The 14,137-nt window shown below is 28.1% G+C and overlaps 1 protein-coding gene across 3 annotated transcripts in view; it reads right to left on the bottom strand.

Moving 5' to 3' along the window:
- Msh6 (DNA mismatch repair protein Msh6) overlaps nucleotides 1–14,137 on the bottom strand; it is a 202,780-nt gene that overhangs the window by 155,836 nt on the left and 32,807 nt on the right. For all 3 annotated transcript variants that reach the window (XR_015430286.1, XM_087154646.1, XM_087154647.1), the window contains exons 4-6: nucleotides 10,755–10,910; nucleotides 6,418–6,642; nucleotides 273–346 (exon numbers count right to left, since the gene is read on the bottom strand). Coding sequence is in view for 2 of the 3 variants with exons in the window: in XM_087154646.1 (XP_087010772.1) it covers nucleotides 273–346; nucleotides 6,418–6,642; nucleotides 10,755–10,910 (455 nt within the window). In the remaining variant the exon portion in view is untranslated. The remainder of the gene's footprint in view (nucleotides 1–272; nucleotides 347–6,417; nucleotides 6,643–10,754; nucleotides 10,911–14,137) is intronic.

Here is a 14,137-nt window from a genome sequence, read left to right as displayed (position 1 = left end):
TCTTGAAGCAATTTGGCATTTGATCTTGCACAGTCTAAACTATTATCGACTTGAATTATTTTTACAAAATTCAAATGGTTTAAGACAATGATTTTTTATACGACAATGATTTTTCAAAAAAAATCAAATTATTTAAATCATGATAATTGTTTGTGGCCAACCCTGATGTTACTAATAGAAATCTTAAAATAATACTGCAGATAGTTTACAAATAAAATGAAATCAAAGCAAAAGTGACAGTCAAAAGAATATAAAATATTAAAATATAATACTTCATATTTTCCGGCTTTAGCCAATCTAGTTTATCATGCAAATATGTAACTTTTTCATCAGCAATACTATTCTTCTGTAAATAAGAGAAATTTTTTTTTTAAAAAAATGTCATAAATTAATACAGTTTATTTTTGCAATTTTTTTAAACAAATATATATATACATAAAATAAAAATAAGCAATATATATGCATATATATAACATACATATGTATTTCTTATTTTATCGCTAGAAATAGAAAATCTGAATAGAAGAGTGACTCGTTAAGAGCACACTCAAATCGATCCACTCCATAACAGTTTTGCCAAATTAATAAAAAAAATAAACTTTAAAAACACCACAAAATAATATATAAAATATAGTTTTCAAATATATATGTACGGTGGGGGTTGTATATATAGGGTTCAAGCCAGGGCCGGATTACCCATTAGTCCATGGCCTGGGGCCCCCAACGATTAGGGGCCCCCTTAAAATGGATTTCTTGAAAATAAATTTTAAAAAATTAAGAAAAACAATGATTTTTCAAGTCTTTTAAAAATGTTATGATTATTTTTTAGTTCTAACTTAATAAAATGAAGTAAGATTTAATTAATTTTTTTAAATATACTTTCTTAAATGAAAAGATACATAAATACTTTTATATTTGAATAAATAAAATTATAAGATTAAAAATGTTATGATTACTTTTTAGTTCTAACTTAATAAAATGAAGTAAGATTTAATTAATTTTTTTTAATATGCTTTCTTAAATGAAAAGATACAAAAATACTTTTATATTTGAATAAATAAAATTATACGATAAAAAATTTAATCTAAGGGCCCCAAAAATTTGAATGGTCTAGGGCCCCGCGTATGCTTAATTCGGCCCTGGTTCAAGCTTTTAATTTTGAAGTTATTTTTTTCTGTAATTTTGATATTAATTTGTGCAGTAAAATTTTCAAAAATTTAGTTTTTTCTCAGTTGTTTAGAATTAATAAATTCTGCAATAATGTTTTAAGTTTTCAAGAGGCAACTAGTAATTTTTTTAAAAATTTAGAAAATAATGGCTTTCCTTTTAATTTTTGTAATATTGATTTTAAAATTAAGAAAATGATTGAAAATTAATAATTTTTTCATTTAGTTAAGCAAAATCCAAGTCTTGATCAAGTTTTTCCATTAATGATGTCACTATTTCCTTAACTTCTGTCCTTTTTTCCCTAATACTGTGCAGGTTAGGGGGCGTTGTTTTTATGTTTATTTAATTTGTGTCTCATAGTCAGTTGTATTATCTAGTTATTGGATTTTTATTTCAAGTTAGCTTTCGTTTGTACTATTCTTATGTATTTGTCTTGTTTTTATTCTTCTGTATTTTATATTGTATATTATTTATTATATTGGACTTCAGTAAAACCTTTGGGGTACAGAGAATACAATTTTAGACTTTTGTCTTGTTCTCTCGGTTAAAAAGGTTTAGCTTTTATGTCTTCCAAAGCTGGTAACCCTTGAGGACATCAGCTTTGGTCGTCATATTTATCCAATTTTTTTCCTATTTTCATTGTCTCATTTGTTTCAATTCCCTTTTGATTCACATCTGCTAAGCGCGTTTTTCCTTTGGAAGTATTATTATTTTTAATTGCTATAAAATTTTGAATTCTTTACTGAATATTTAAATTACATTCATGAAGACAAAAATGGACTTTGCATTTGATGCATAAATAAATCGTGTGATTTTTGCACACTACATCATTTGCGGGCTTTTTTGTTCATGCTCACTTGTTGCAAGTTCGATTCTATCAGTCCATACTTCTTTTGGTAGAGTTGATGATAATGAGCGACCTTTGTTAGGATAGGTAATTAGTAATGTACCTTCACAAGATGGATTGTTTTTGAATTCAGATTTTAATAGGACAATAGCTATAGTCTATAGCTAAGATCTAAAGTCTATAAGTGATATTTTTGAGCTAGTTGAAATTCTATGTAGCTTCTATGAATTTATTATAACGCTATCAATGATGATTGTAAATAATGGCCACCACTATTTATTACCTTGGATCTTGATGCGGTAATTAGCTATGGCATCGTCATGTAGATCTACACCTTCTATATACTTATTATAATCCGAAATAACATTGGGTTGTGAAATCACTTCTTTGCGGATGTATCGTTGAGCATTTATAAGGAGCGAAATGGTACCATTATTAGTAGCAATCGTTACCACAGACAACATTATCGTTCCATTTTATTGTATATGTTTTTGCATCCTTGTTGATTGCAAAATTGTATGAACCATGTTTTTTTCTTCATATTTTGCTGCCAGATGCAAAGAAAACCTTTTCTTTCAAAATTTAGAATAAATAACAGGAAGAGAAAAAGTTATCAAAATAAATTTCGTGCACCTCAGGTTTTGAAACAAAGCTAGTTACTTCAGAACGCTTGTTCCTAGTGGCATATTTTGTTGATCAATGTTAGCATCAGCCATAGGGATTGAATTGGCAAAGGTATCCGTAAGACAAGCACAAACACCAAAATTTAAATACAAACCTTACGGGTTTCCAATTTATAAACATTTTTGACAAATGCCTTCCAAAATAAGGCACCATCTCTTCGACAAATGTTGCGAAAATATTCCAAATTGCAGATACTTTTGATTTATATGCATAAAAACTGGGCGTAGCTTAGCAAATTTGTGTTTTATTAAGACTAGAGTTACACAACAAATTACTAGTTTGCTTTATGCTTTTAAATCTGATTTGACTCATGTACTTCTGAAATTATTGGCAGTCCTTTATCATCATCTAAAGACCAGTGCATATTGATATGAGGAAGTGTATGGTACCCAGAAAGAATTAGTACACCTAAAAATCTTTTCAAATCGGTTACAGAAAACTAGAGATGCCATCTATTAAGTAAATTTCCAAGAAATCACTCTAAATTTTCAATAAAATTCTGAAACCTTGCATAAAAAGTGGGCATTCAAATTTTGCCTATTTCTCATGCATTCGATCAATGGTGCGTTAACAAAAATTAAATTTGAATCAAAAAATTTTAATTTTTTTAATGATATTTGAATGTTTTAAATTTTATTTTCAGAACTTACAACTTCAACCCATTATAAAAATATATAATAAATCTCAAGTAGAATAATTATAGTTTCAAAAATTAGACTTTTTCAAGAATGGCTTGAAGTTAAAAAACTAGCCTGTAATGAAAATTTCTCTACAGAAAGTATTTACTCCAATTGAATTACTAATATTTTAAAGATGTCTTCAGAACCCTTAAAAACAGCAGAAAAATAAAAGTATTGAAAAATATTCGCCACGGTGTTAAGAAAGAATTATTTATTAAAATTGTGTGTTTACACACCTTTGGCACGAAAATGGGTTGATGACAAAATAGATAGTCAATAAATTTATATAATATACTATCTGTCTCATTCAAGTTATATTCATATTTATTATTTTTATTATATATATATATACATATATATGTAATACAAAAATTAAATACTTTTGTATTAATAAAAGCATTAAAACTTCATTCCTTTTCATGAAATATCTTTAGTAAAGAATAAGGGTAGAAATTCTATTTTGGGACTTCAAGGCTAAAAACATGCCAATGAATAATAATTAGATTTATACTTCAAAAGAGAAGTTATTTTAAGATCTTTCACTTCCATATAAGAAAAGATTAAACGATTTGCTATGAGTAATAAATAAATTTGATGAGGCGTAAGAATACAGAAAAAGCATATGACTGGACTTTTTACTCTTTTTAATCATCCTATATAACGCAGGACCGAATGTTTTTGCGTGGCTTTTTGTTGTTTATCATGCTTAACTAAAATCCGTCTGCTTAGACGGGACATGGGTCTCCCCCCATCGCCAGCGGGAGGAGGCTAAAATGTGTATGCTTTCACCGTGGCTTCTAAATAAACAGATAATGCACAACTGGACTCTTTAATCATGCTTTTTTCACGCAATTAACTAAAAAATATCGGTGTGGATACACCGCATATTTCATATATATATATATATATATATATATATATATATATATATATATATACATAAGTAGAAATATAGAGAATATATGTTGAACACACCACAATAAAGCAAAACTTGCAACCATCTTTCATTTTTTAAAATTCAGCTAGCCTTATACTAAAAGTCAATGATGCTATTATATCAAACTAATTATTTTTTTATTCAACCCAGACTCTTAATCCCAGAAGCAGAATATTTTCAAATGTTCTGCAACAGGACTTATTAATTTATACAAGTGTTCTGCAAGCATTTCACAGCGAAAAAAAAAATACTATATTTTGCGTTAAAATACTATATTTTCATTTATTAAAATATAGGATCATACACAGATACACTGAATTATTTTTTAAACCAAGGCAAACATTCTTGATTTGTTACTTTTTCAATCACTTTTGAAGTAAAAAATTTTGTTAATGACAATGATGATGATGAATTATTAATAAAATGCCTATGATATAAAGGTCCGAACATTTAAATAAGGGGCCTTAAAAGTCTTTCGAAGGGACAAGTGCCCATTTGCAAACACAAACATTCGCTGGTCTGTTGTTCCAACAACTACTTCATCTCTATCGAAAGCATTTGATCCTTTAGAAACAATTCTGTCAATCGTGGATTTCCACGATTCATAAATTGCTTCTGAAATGGGAATAGAAAATATAAAAGTTCATAAACTTTATGAAATTTGAAATCTCTGAATTTAATTCTTTTTCTGCTTGCTTTAGAAGCTCTCTTGATAAAAATGGTTACAGAAGTATTCAAGATACAAATTGTTCTGCAAGACTTCGTTTGTTCTGCGACGTACGTCACAGTTTTAGGCACTTTCTGCTTCTGGGCTCTTAATATATTTAAATTACATATTTTGTAATTAAAATTCAACGAAAAACATGCGTCAATTCAAGTTTTAATGAGAAACAACAATTGGTTTGTTTCCATCTTACTATTGAAACCCTTTCGGGGAGGTATCGTAGGTGACAACGTAGGATTAACCCTGTCTATAATGAAGGATATTTCATTTTAAATATTTTACATGTAGACCATTTTTGTTTTGGAATAATAGAAATATAATTATATTATGTACAGTAGAACTCCAATTATTAGAACTCCAACTATCCGAATCGCCGATTATCCAAATCAATTTCAGAATTCTTATGGAAGTATGGAAATATAGTAAAAAGTTTCTCTTTTTTTTTCTTTTTTTATATGAATAAAATAAAATTTTAGTAAAGCCAAGGAAGATTTATGCAGAGAAAGTTTACAGGATAGGACAAAGATTTGTGGAAAAGCTAAGATCCTAGCTGAAAAGCTGGGTTATTTATCTTTCAAAGCAAGTAACGGCTGGCTAAGGAATTTTAAGTCTAGGCAAGGTATTTGTGAACTAGATTTAAGTGGCGAAAAGTTATCTGCAGACTCCAAAGCTGCTGAAGAGTTTATTGAAAAATTTATAGTTATAGCAGCCTCTTTAGCCTCTAAAAGAGAGTGCAGTGCTCCAGGGCATAAAGCTAGTAAAGACCGCGTGATTCACCAGACTGTGGATTTCAAATTTTAAATGATGATGAACTTATTGAAAGTGAGATGGAGGAAAGTGTCGAAGAAGAAGATGACCCTAATGCTGAAATTGAGGAAGACGCAGGGCCGTCAGCTAGTGAAGCATTTGCTGGCCTTGAAACTGCATTGAAGTGGATGGAGCATCAACCCGAGTGTGACCATATGCAACTTCTCACTGTCAAACGGATGCGCGACTTAGCTGCCAGAAAACGGAGGAAGACAGTTAAACAGCTTACTTTAACTGAGATGTTTAGCATGTAATAACTTTCATTTACTGCAAGGTATGTACACATTATTCAGAAAAAGATCTATTTCCTTAAAAACAGTTCTTTTCACTCATTTCCACGGTACATACAGTAATTATTTAAAATAAGCATTTTTTTAAAAAAAATCCAATTATCCGAATTTTCGATTATCCGAATGAGTACCGGTCCCAATTGATTCGGATAATTGGAGTTCTACTGTATATCAAAGTTTCTGTAATTCAATTTATAAACAATCAAAATTAATACACATATTCAAAATATTAAACAGGCTTCAAAATTGCTTTTACTTTCAATGAGCCATCAGTATTATACCTGCATGGAATTACTGCATGACTTTTGTGAAATTTTTGAGGCAAAACCATTCGGAGAATTATTAATAGTCTGAAGCTCAGGCTGAGAAGTTGAAGAACTAGTTCTAAATGTAGATAGAACTTTAGGAGTTGAATTGCCGAAATGAAGGGAAGGAGAATCCTTGGAATACTTATTGAGGTCTAAACTTGGTCTTGATGAAGGAGTTTGACTCTGTACATTATTTTTCTAAAACAATCAAAAATTTGAAATGCAACAAATTTAAATATAATTCGAAACCAACAATAATTCATTAAAAAAAAATACACAAAAAGAGAACTTAAGGAGCATTCAGCTTCAGTTAGCTGAAGTTTATCAGTATTTAAAAGTTACATTATTACTGTGGTGATAAATTGGCTTTATTTTTCCTCGCATGAGAATCTGGCAATTTTCATAGGTTAATTAAAAAATAAATGTTTACAAAAACTTATTTTGATATTGTGTATCTATATCAGATTTTTGGCTATGAAAATAGTATTCTTTTTCTACCATTATTATCTAGTTTTTTTACCATTATTCTAGTTTTTTACCATTATTTGTATATTACACCATTGTGTGATATAAAAATTTTTTGATTAACAATGCACTGTGCAAGTTCATTTATGAATGGGATAATGAATTTATGTACAATTAAAATCAACCTAACTCCCTTCCCCTTATATACACAGTGAAACTTTCGGGAAAGACCAGTTTTGAGTATCGACCTCCTCTATTTACAATCACTTTTCAGAAGCACAGAATTTCTTCCATAGACTTTGTGCAGATGTAAACCTTTAGGAGAGAGCATCAAAACCTCTCCCAGCAACCGGGCAAACCTCCCCACTAAATGCCGAAAAAATTACTCAAGGAAACACAAAAAAATATAAAAATAAAAAAAATTTAAAAAAAAATATTAAGTAGATAAAAAAATCATGTAACTTCGATAACATTTTGAAGTCAATGGAAGTAACCCCTAAAAACGACCAACCTCCAATGACGACCATTTTTCTGTACTACAGAGAGTCGTCACACCATGAGAGGTTTCACTGTGTATATATGGGTCATTCTCACAAAAAGGTGATTTTTTATGTCCCTGAGTAATAAATATTAGGCAATACAGCAGATTTCTTAATATTTTTCTTCATCATTTTTCGTAAAGTTCTAACTAACAAATCATATGCATTTCTGCTAAATGTAATTAATATTTCATTCTTATTTTTTAATAAACATAACTTCAAAATCCCCTCCGTGGACGTCCCTACGGCTGTGACACAAAATAATTTTTAATGGCTGTTAAACAATTTAAATGTTATTTTAATGATTTAATAGTTTTACCTAATTAAATGTTTATAGTAACTTTTTATTTAATATTTTTTTTAAAAAAAATTTATTTTTGTAACATAAATGACTAGTAAACTTTGTCCATCAAAAATGAAATCACCCTCCATGGACAATTAATATAGTTCGGTAAATATGCAATAAAGGGCAGCATATGCGAAATCCCTGTAAGACAGCTGCTGGGAGGGGTAACAATTCCATTTTCTAATGTTAACTATCAGTGGTTTTTGTTCTCTTTGGTGTCAGTTTTGGATTGTTGTGCTCAACTGGGGTTTAGCAAAGTTCTCACCGTATACTCCGTGGACAAAATAAAGAAGGTAAGAGAAAATTATTTTATTTTTGATAGACGAATTTAAGATTGCAAAAATAGTATATTTAATAAAAAGAACTGCCCCATTTTCGTAACTTTAAAATTAAAAATCAGAAAAATTCAAGAACTAGTTTTTGTCTCCTCCGTGAATGTCCCCTCCGTGGACATAACAAGTCCACGGAGGAGAAGACACAGTCAATGGAAGAGACAATGTGCTAGATAACCATAATACAATTTTAATAATTAAAAAACTATTTTCTTTTAATTGATATTTTTCAAAATGGAAAAAATGTGTTAATTTGTTTGTATTTTTAAGGAAAATGAATTAAGTTTAACTTTTTCTTATCGGAGAAGTAAATATTGGCAATTTTTCTAAATAATTTCTGTGATGTTTAAAATTTTTTTTCTCTTCAAATTTTAGGAAAAAAAATGGCAAAACCAAAATGTAAGAAAAGAAAGCAATCAAATGTTCAAATGCAAAGGAGAAAGGAACAGAAAAAACTTGTATGAAACAAGCTAGACAGAAATTAAAAGAAAACCCTATATTGTTTGAAGAAAGTAAAAAAAAAAAAAAGAGCAAGAAACTTTCAAATCTGTATCAGAAAAAGATTAAACGGAAAAATCGTGATTAAATGTACTTAAATTTCTAGAAATTGATAGAGCAAGCCATTTGTGCCCAGGGAAAAAATAAACAATAACAAGAAGAAAAGAGAAAAAACAAAAACATTATTTGGATGACAGTATGTTTAACTTGCATAAAATGTTCATAAAAGAGTATCCTCAACACTCAACTTTCATGTGGAGTCTGAATTTTTATTTCAATAGTCTTTACATTTTAATTTATTAATATTCAGTAAGAGTTACTTAAAAAATTGTACACCTAGGTTAAAAATGGATGTTTCCTTTCATAGCAGCATGATTAATCAGAAGTAGCTCTACCTCTAATAATCAAATATTTTATTATTTACTTATTAATGTTAAACTCATATCAGTTGTACCCAATAATTAATGAATTAGTCTTCATTGACATTTTATATTTTATAACATAAAATGTCTCCTCCATTGACTATTTACAACTCCTCCGTGGACAAGGCAGAATTTAAAATATTCTAAATCTTGTAAAAAATAAAATAGAAAACTTGACCACTATTATAAGGACATATAACAAAAATAAATAAAGGCATTTATGTAATTTTTATCACTTTTTTAATAACTTTAATTTAAGAATTTTTTTTAGTCTATTTATACCTTTTCAGTGAGAATGACCCATATATTTCTAAATATTTTATTTTCAAATTGTTGCAAAATGACAAGTTTATTCTATACATTGATCCAATTCGACTTATTCGACATCGATCCATTGACAATTCGACATATTCGACCATTTAAATTACTTTTTAACTTATTTATAAATGATGTCAACTTATTTTTATAAAATGACTTATTTATAAATGATTTCATCATTGCCTTGAACGAAGAAAATTTTCAAATTTCAATAATTATTTAACTTCGGGATGTAATGGATTTTTAGACTTTTTAGATTTTTAGACTTTTTACTTTCTTGTTTTGTTCCTGTGTTTTTGTTCTTTAACATGTCAATTCACCTCTGCCATTTGAAATAAATCAAATAAATAATTATTTAAAATCTAGTGATAATTAATCGTCAACTTTGCAAACACGGAAGCAAAAAAAGTTCCCTATTATGAAATTTTGCAGCCGTGTCATAAGTATTAAAAGCTATCTCCATAAAATTCCAATACTTCAAAACATTTATGACAGTAAAATTACTCAAAAATCAAAACCAAAAATGAAATAGAAGACACAATTAAATTTCATAAAATCCTTTAAAAAAGATAAATGCATAAGTCAATAGAATTTGTGATGAAGTTATTAACATCAAGGGAGTTTATTGAAGCTTTATTACCAAGAGAAATAAAACAGCAACAGTTTGAATACTTTAAACTCAATAGCTAATGTTAGTTTCAAATTATATATACTAAAACCATATGTACTTTAATATGGATAAATATTCTTATTATTTCAATAATTATTATTTTTTAAATATGGATTACAAATTCGGCAGGAGTTTTTAATTTAGAATAACATTAACAAAATCAATAACTAATCGTCAGTTTTTGTATTAATTCATTGAGTCTCAATAATACAAAGGAGAAATAACATTTTAAATACTAAGAATTTAGATACCACACGTTTTTTAAAATTTTCTAAAAACAAATTATCATAATATTGACATTTTGTGCCATTTTCACAATTAACATGGGTAATATTGAAGACGGACAAAACATAACTTAATAGTCATAAATAACTATTACAAACTAACAATAGTAATAAAAATAGCATATTATTTGTTAAAAAGCTTTGTTTCATACGACAAAAGATCCTTAGGATAACAACTTAGAGTCATTTGTTATTGAGTTATCAACAATACCAGTTTTGAAAATGCTGAGTAAAAACAGTTATTTTTTAACAATACAGTAAGATAACATTGTAAAATCAAAAAGATTATTATATTTAACAGTAAATGTAAAATTAAACAGCATCTTTAAGACATAGTAGATATTTTAAAAGATGCAAATATTTATTTCGTTTTAATTCTGTATTGTAAGGACGTCTGAGTTAACAATAAAAAAAAATCTAATGAAAAAGAACAAACCTTTTTGGGGGGACTTTCAGAGGTTGAAACATTGCTATTTTCTGAATCGTAATCCTCACTTTCACTTTCTTTTTCAGGTTTATATTCATCTTCTGAATCTTCAGACTCAGATAATACTACAATTCTTTTCCGTTTCTGACGCTTAGAGGAGGCGATCTAAAATAAATATTAGTTTCAACTAAACTAAAATAATTTATATATACACAAAAAGTATGAATCAAAATAGCCAGGCAATTCCTTATGTTGGCAAGAAAAAAATATTGAAAAAAGGGGGCTGGTGCATAACAAATCATTTAAGGGAAAAGTAAATATTTGAAACGTATAAAATATTGCAAAACATATTAGAAATTTTAAAAAATCTAATTTTTATGTAATGATTCCTAGAAATTAGATTGAATATCTATCTTAATCACTTAGAGATAGTAATAAGTAAGAAATTTTGCCGGACAATTTTCAAACAAGAAAAATGTGAGTGATAAATATATTGATCTCCTTGAAAAGAAATTTTGAAAGGTTATGATTACACAGGAAACTATGATTTTGAAATAAATATAAAATATGTACACGAAAATTCTCAATGGTGGGAAATAATCAATATTTCACAATTTAGTCCAAGGTAAAGAATAGGTGGTCTTGTCACTCCTTTTTCATTCATAGAGAGTACTGCTATTGAAATTTTTTCGTAATAAAAATTACATAATAAATATTTTCTAATTTTTCCCAACTAAAAAAAGAAAATTTCATGTTTGACTTTAGCTGCTATGGCTTAAAGTACAGTACAGAACCCGTTATCCGGAAATCAGAAAACCGGAAAACCAAAAAACCGGAACGAAATTCGATAAATTTTCCCGCAATTTTAAAAAAAAAATTTTTTTTTCCTCATAGGATTTTAGGATTTTTCTTTCTTTTTTGAAAGATGTTTACCTTACCATCATTTCAGAAATAATCATTAGTGTATTACCTCATCGTTTTTTCTTATTTTTAAGATTATTTCCAAATATTTATTTTTTTTAGTTGGGTTTAACACTAAAAAAACGGCTTTTTGTAGCGATTCAGAAAACCGGAAAAATCAGTTATCCGGAATAGCGATAGTCCCGATCGTTCCGGATAATCGGTTCTCTACTGTATTATATTACAGAAGCAGTGAAAGTACAACAAAAATATTGTTGCTATCATGTAAAGTCAATACACGTTTATTGAGATGTGCTTCTCTTCGGAAGTCAAAAAACGATGTGTTTTTACATACAATGTGAAGAACTGGAAGAAAAAAAAGTTAAATAACTAACTATTGCTTCAAAAAAAGTACTTTTACAATAGAAAATGTGCAAAATGAATGCGGCAGAAAGTGATTAATAAAATAAAAAATAATAATATCTCATAAAAAGTATCAAAATTGGAAATATGTGTGAAACTGGACACATGCAGGGATGAGATTAGCCAAAAGGCAAAAAAGCTGAATTTCCACGATAGTAAATTTTACGCAAGCGCAACCCTTTAATAATAAGTTCCAGACAGTTTAAGGTAATAAATAGTGTGTTGACATACAATTGTGTACTAATCTATTATTATATAAATGATTACATTGATACTTAACATTTAGTGAAAATAAAAATTACCAATTGAAAAAATAAAGCTGGAAATTATATTTTTCCTCAGTTCACAATAGAGACAATCATTACTTGAAAAACTACCTGGTTTAGCAAATTAAAACTACTGAGAATATACATTAATATTTCATTTCTTTTAATAAATACTGTTATGTGATTTATAGCAAATATATCAGTAATATTACTTTTTAAATTATATTGGAAAAAAAAACTTTAACAAAGGACCGAATCATTATGTTCATATTATAGTCTAATTTAACTACAGCCCTCTGAAACATATCAATAACAGTGAAGTAGAAATATACAGTAACTCCTTAACATACGAAAATTGCTATTTTAGTTTTAAAAATTACATGACAATCAGCAACTGTTTAGTAAATTTTTTTTATTTGATAAGAATTTTGCATTTTATAGCATAAATAACAGCAATTATAAATAAAATTTTGATGAGTTAATTAACTCTTTTTCCAAAAAAAAAAAAAAAAAAAAATCAAATTAAATCCCTTTTCAAGTGATTGCTTTTGTTTGCTATAGTTAGTCGTTAGTCCATCTTCAATCATCTTGTCACAAATCCTATTTTTTTTTCTTTGCAAGCACAAAATGTAAGTTTTGAACCCTTCCAGTTTCTCTGATGTTGTAACACTTACATATACTAATAATCGTCGTTAGAAAAACAGTCACCTTTATAGTAACTAATTTTAAAAAAAATTTACTTCTTACAAGAATCACGATAGTTGATCTTAAAATTGCGTGAATATGAATAACAATTATGGATTTTGAAATCACATGATTATGAAACTAGATATACGATTTTGAAAATGAGAAAATACAAACTGGGACATAGAATTTTTAAAACGCGTAAATACAAATCACAATTCATAATTTTTAGATTGCATAAATAAGAATTATGATGCACAATTTTTAGAATGTGTGAATGCGAATCCGAATGCCTTATTTTAAAATCACGTATAAATACGAAAATCAATATTTGATATTATAAACCGCATGAGCAAATCAAGACATTGAATTTTAAACTTGTGTGAATACGCATCGCTACATAGGTTTTTAAAAAGGCGTGAATACGAATCACAATATTGGATTTCTAAATCTCGTAAATAAGAATTGCAACATACAATATTCAAATCGCGTGAAAAAGAATCGCAACACGCAAATATGAAAAGCTATGTTTGATATTAAAATCGTGTGAATAAGAATCGAGATATTAGCAGATTCGAGGCTTGGGACCGCTAAAAGGCTTGTCAGAAGCAGCGTCGTTTGAACTACGAAAATCGGATCTATCTGGAGGGCAGGAAAAAAATTCGGAAAATCTTATCTGCTGCGTGTAAAAGGGGAGAAAATAGCTAAAATAAATAAAAATGAGAAAGGATTCTACCAATCCTTTCTAAAAAAAGTGAAATTTTTAGAAAATTTGAATTTTTGATAAAAAAGCTGAAATTCAAGAGATAAAAATGAAAAAGCTGAAATCCGCTAAAAAGCGGAAAAATCTCATCCCTGACATGTGATCATTGTCCTAAAGGGGTTAAATTCGAAATATGCATATGTAATAACATTGTATAAAAAATATAATTAAAAAAAATAAAAATGGTTGAAGAAACTCTCAGGGGAAAAAAAAGGTGGAATCACGATAGAACCGTTAAAAGTGATTTTTAAATAAATCTATAACAAATTGTTGTTACAACATCGCATTAATCAAAAATATAACACCGTATTAATATGAAATTAAATTAATGCAAAAACTGTCAAAAACAATAATTT

The sequence above is a fragment of the Parasteatoda tepidariorum genome, chromosome 11 (assembly GCF_982258835.1).
Source record: "Parasteatoda tepidariorum strain Cologne lab strain chromosome 11, Ptep-v5.0, whole genome shotgun sequence".
Lineage (NCBI taxonomy): Eukaryota > Metazoa > Arthropoda > Arachnida > Araneae > Theridiidae > Parasteatoda > Parasteatoda tepidariorum.
This window is presented reverse-complemented; position numbering and strand designations above follow the sequence as displayed.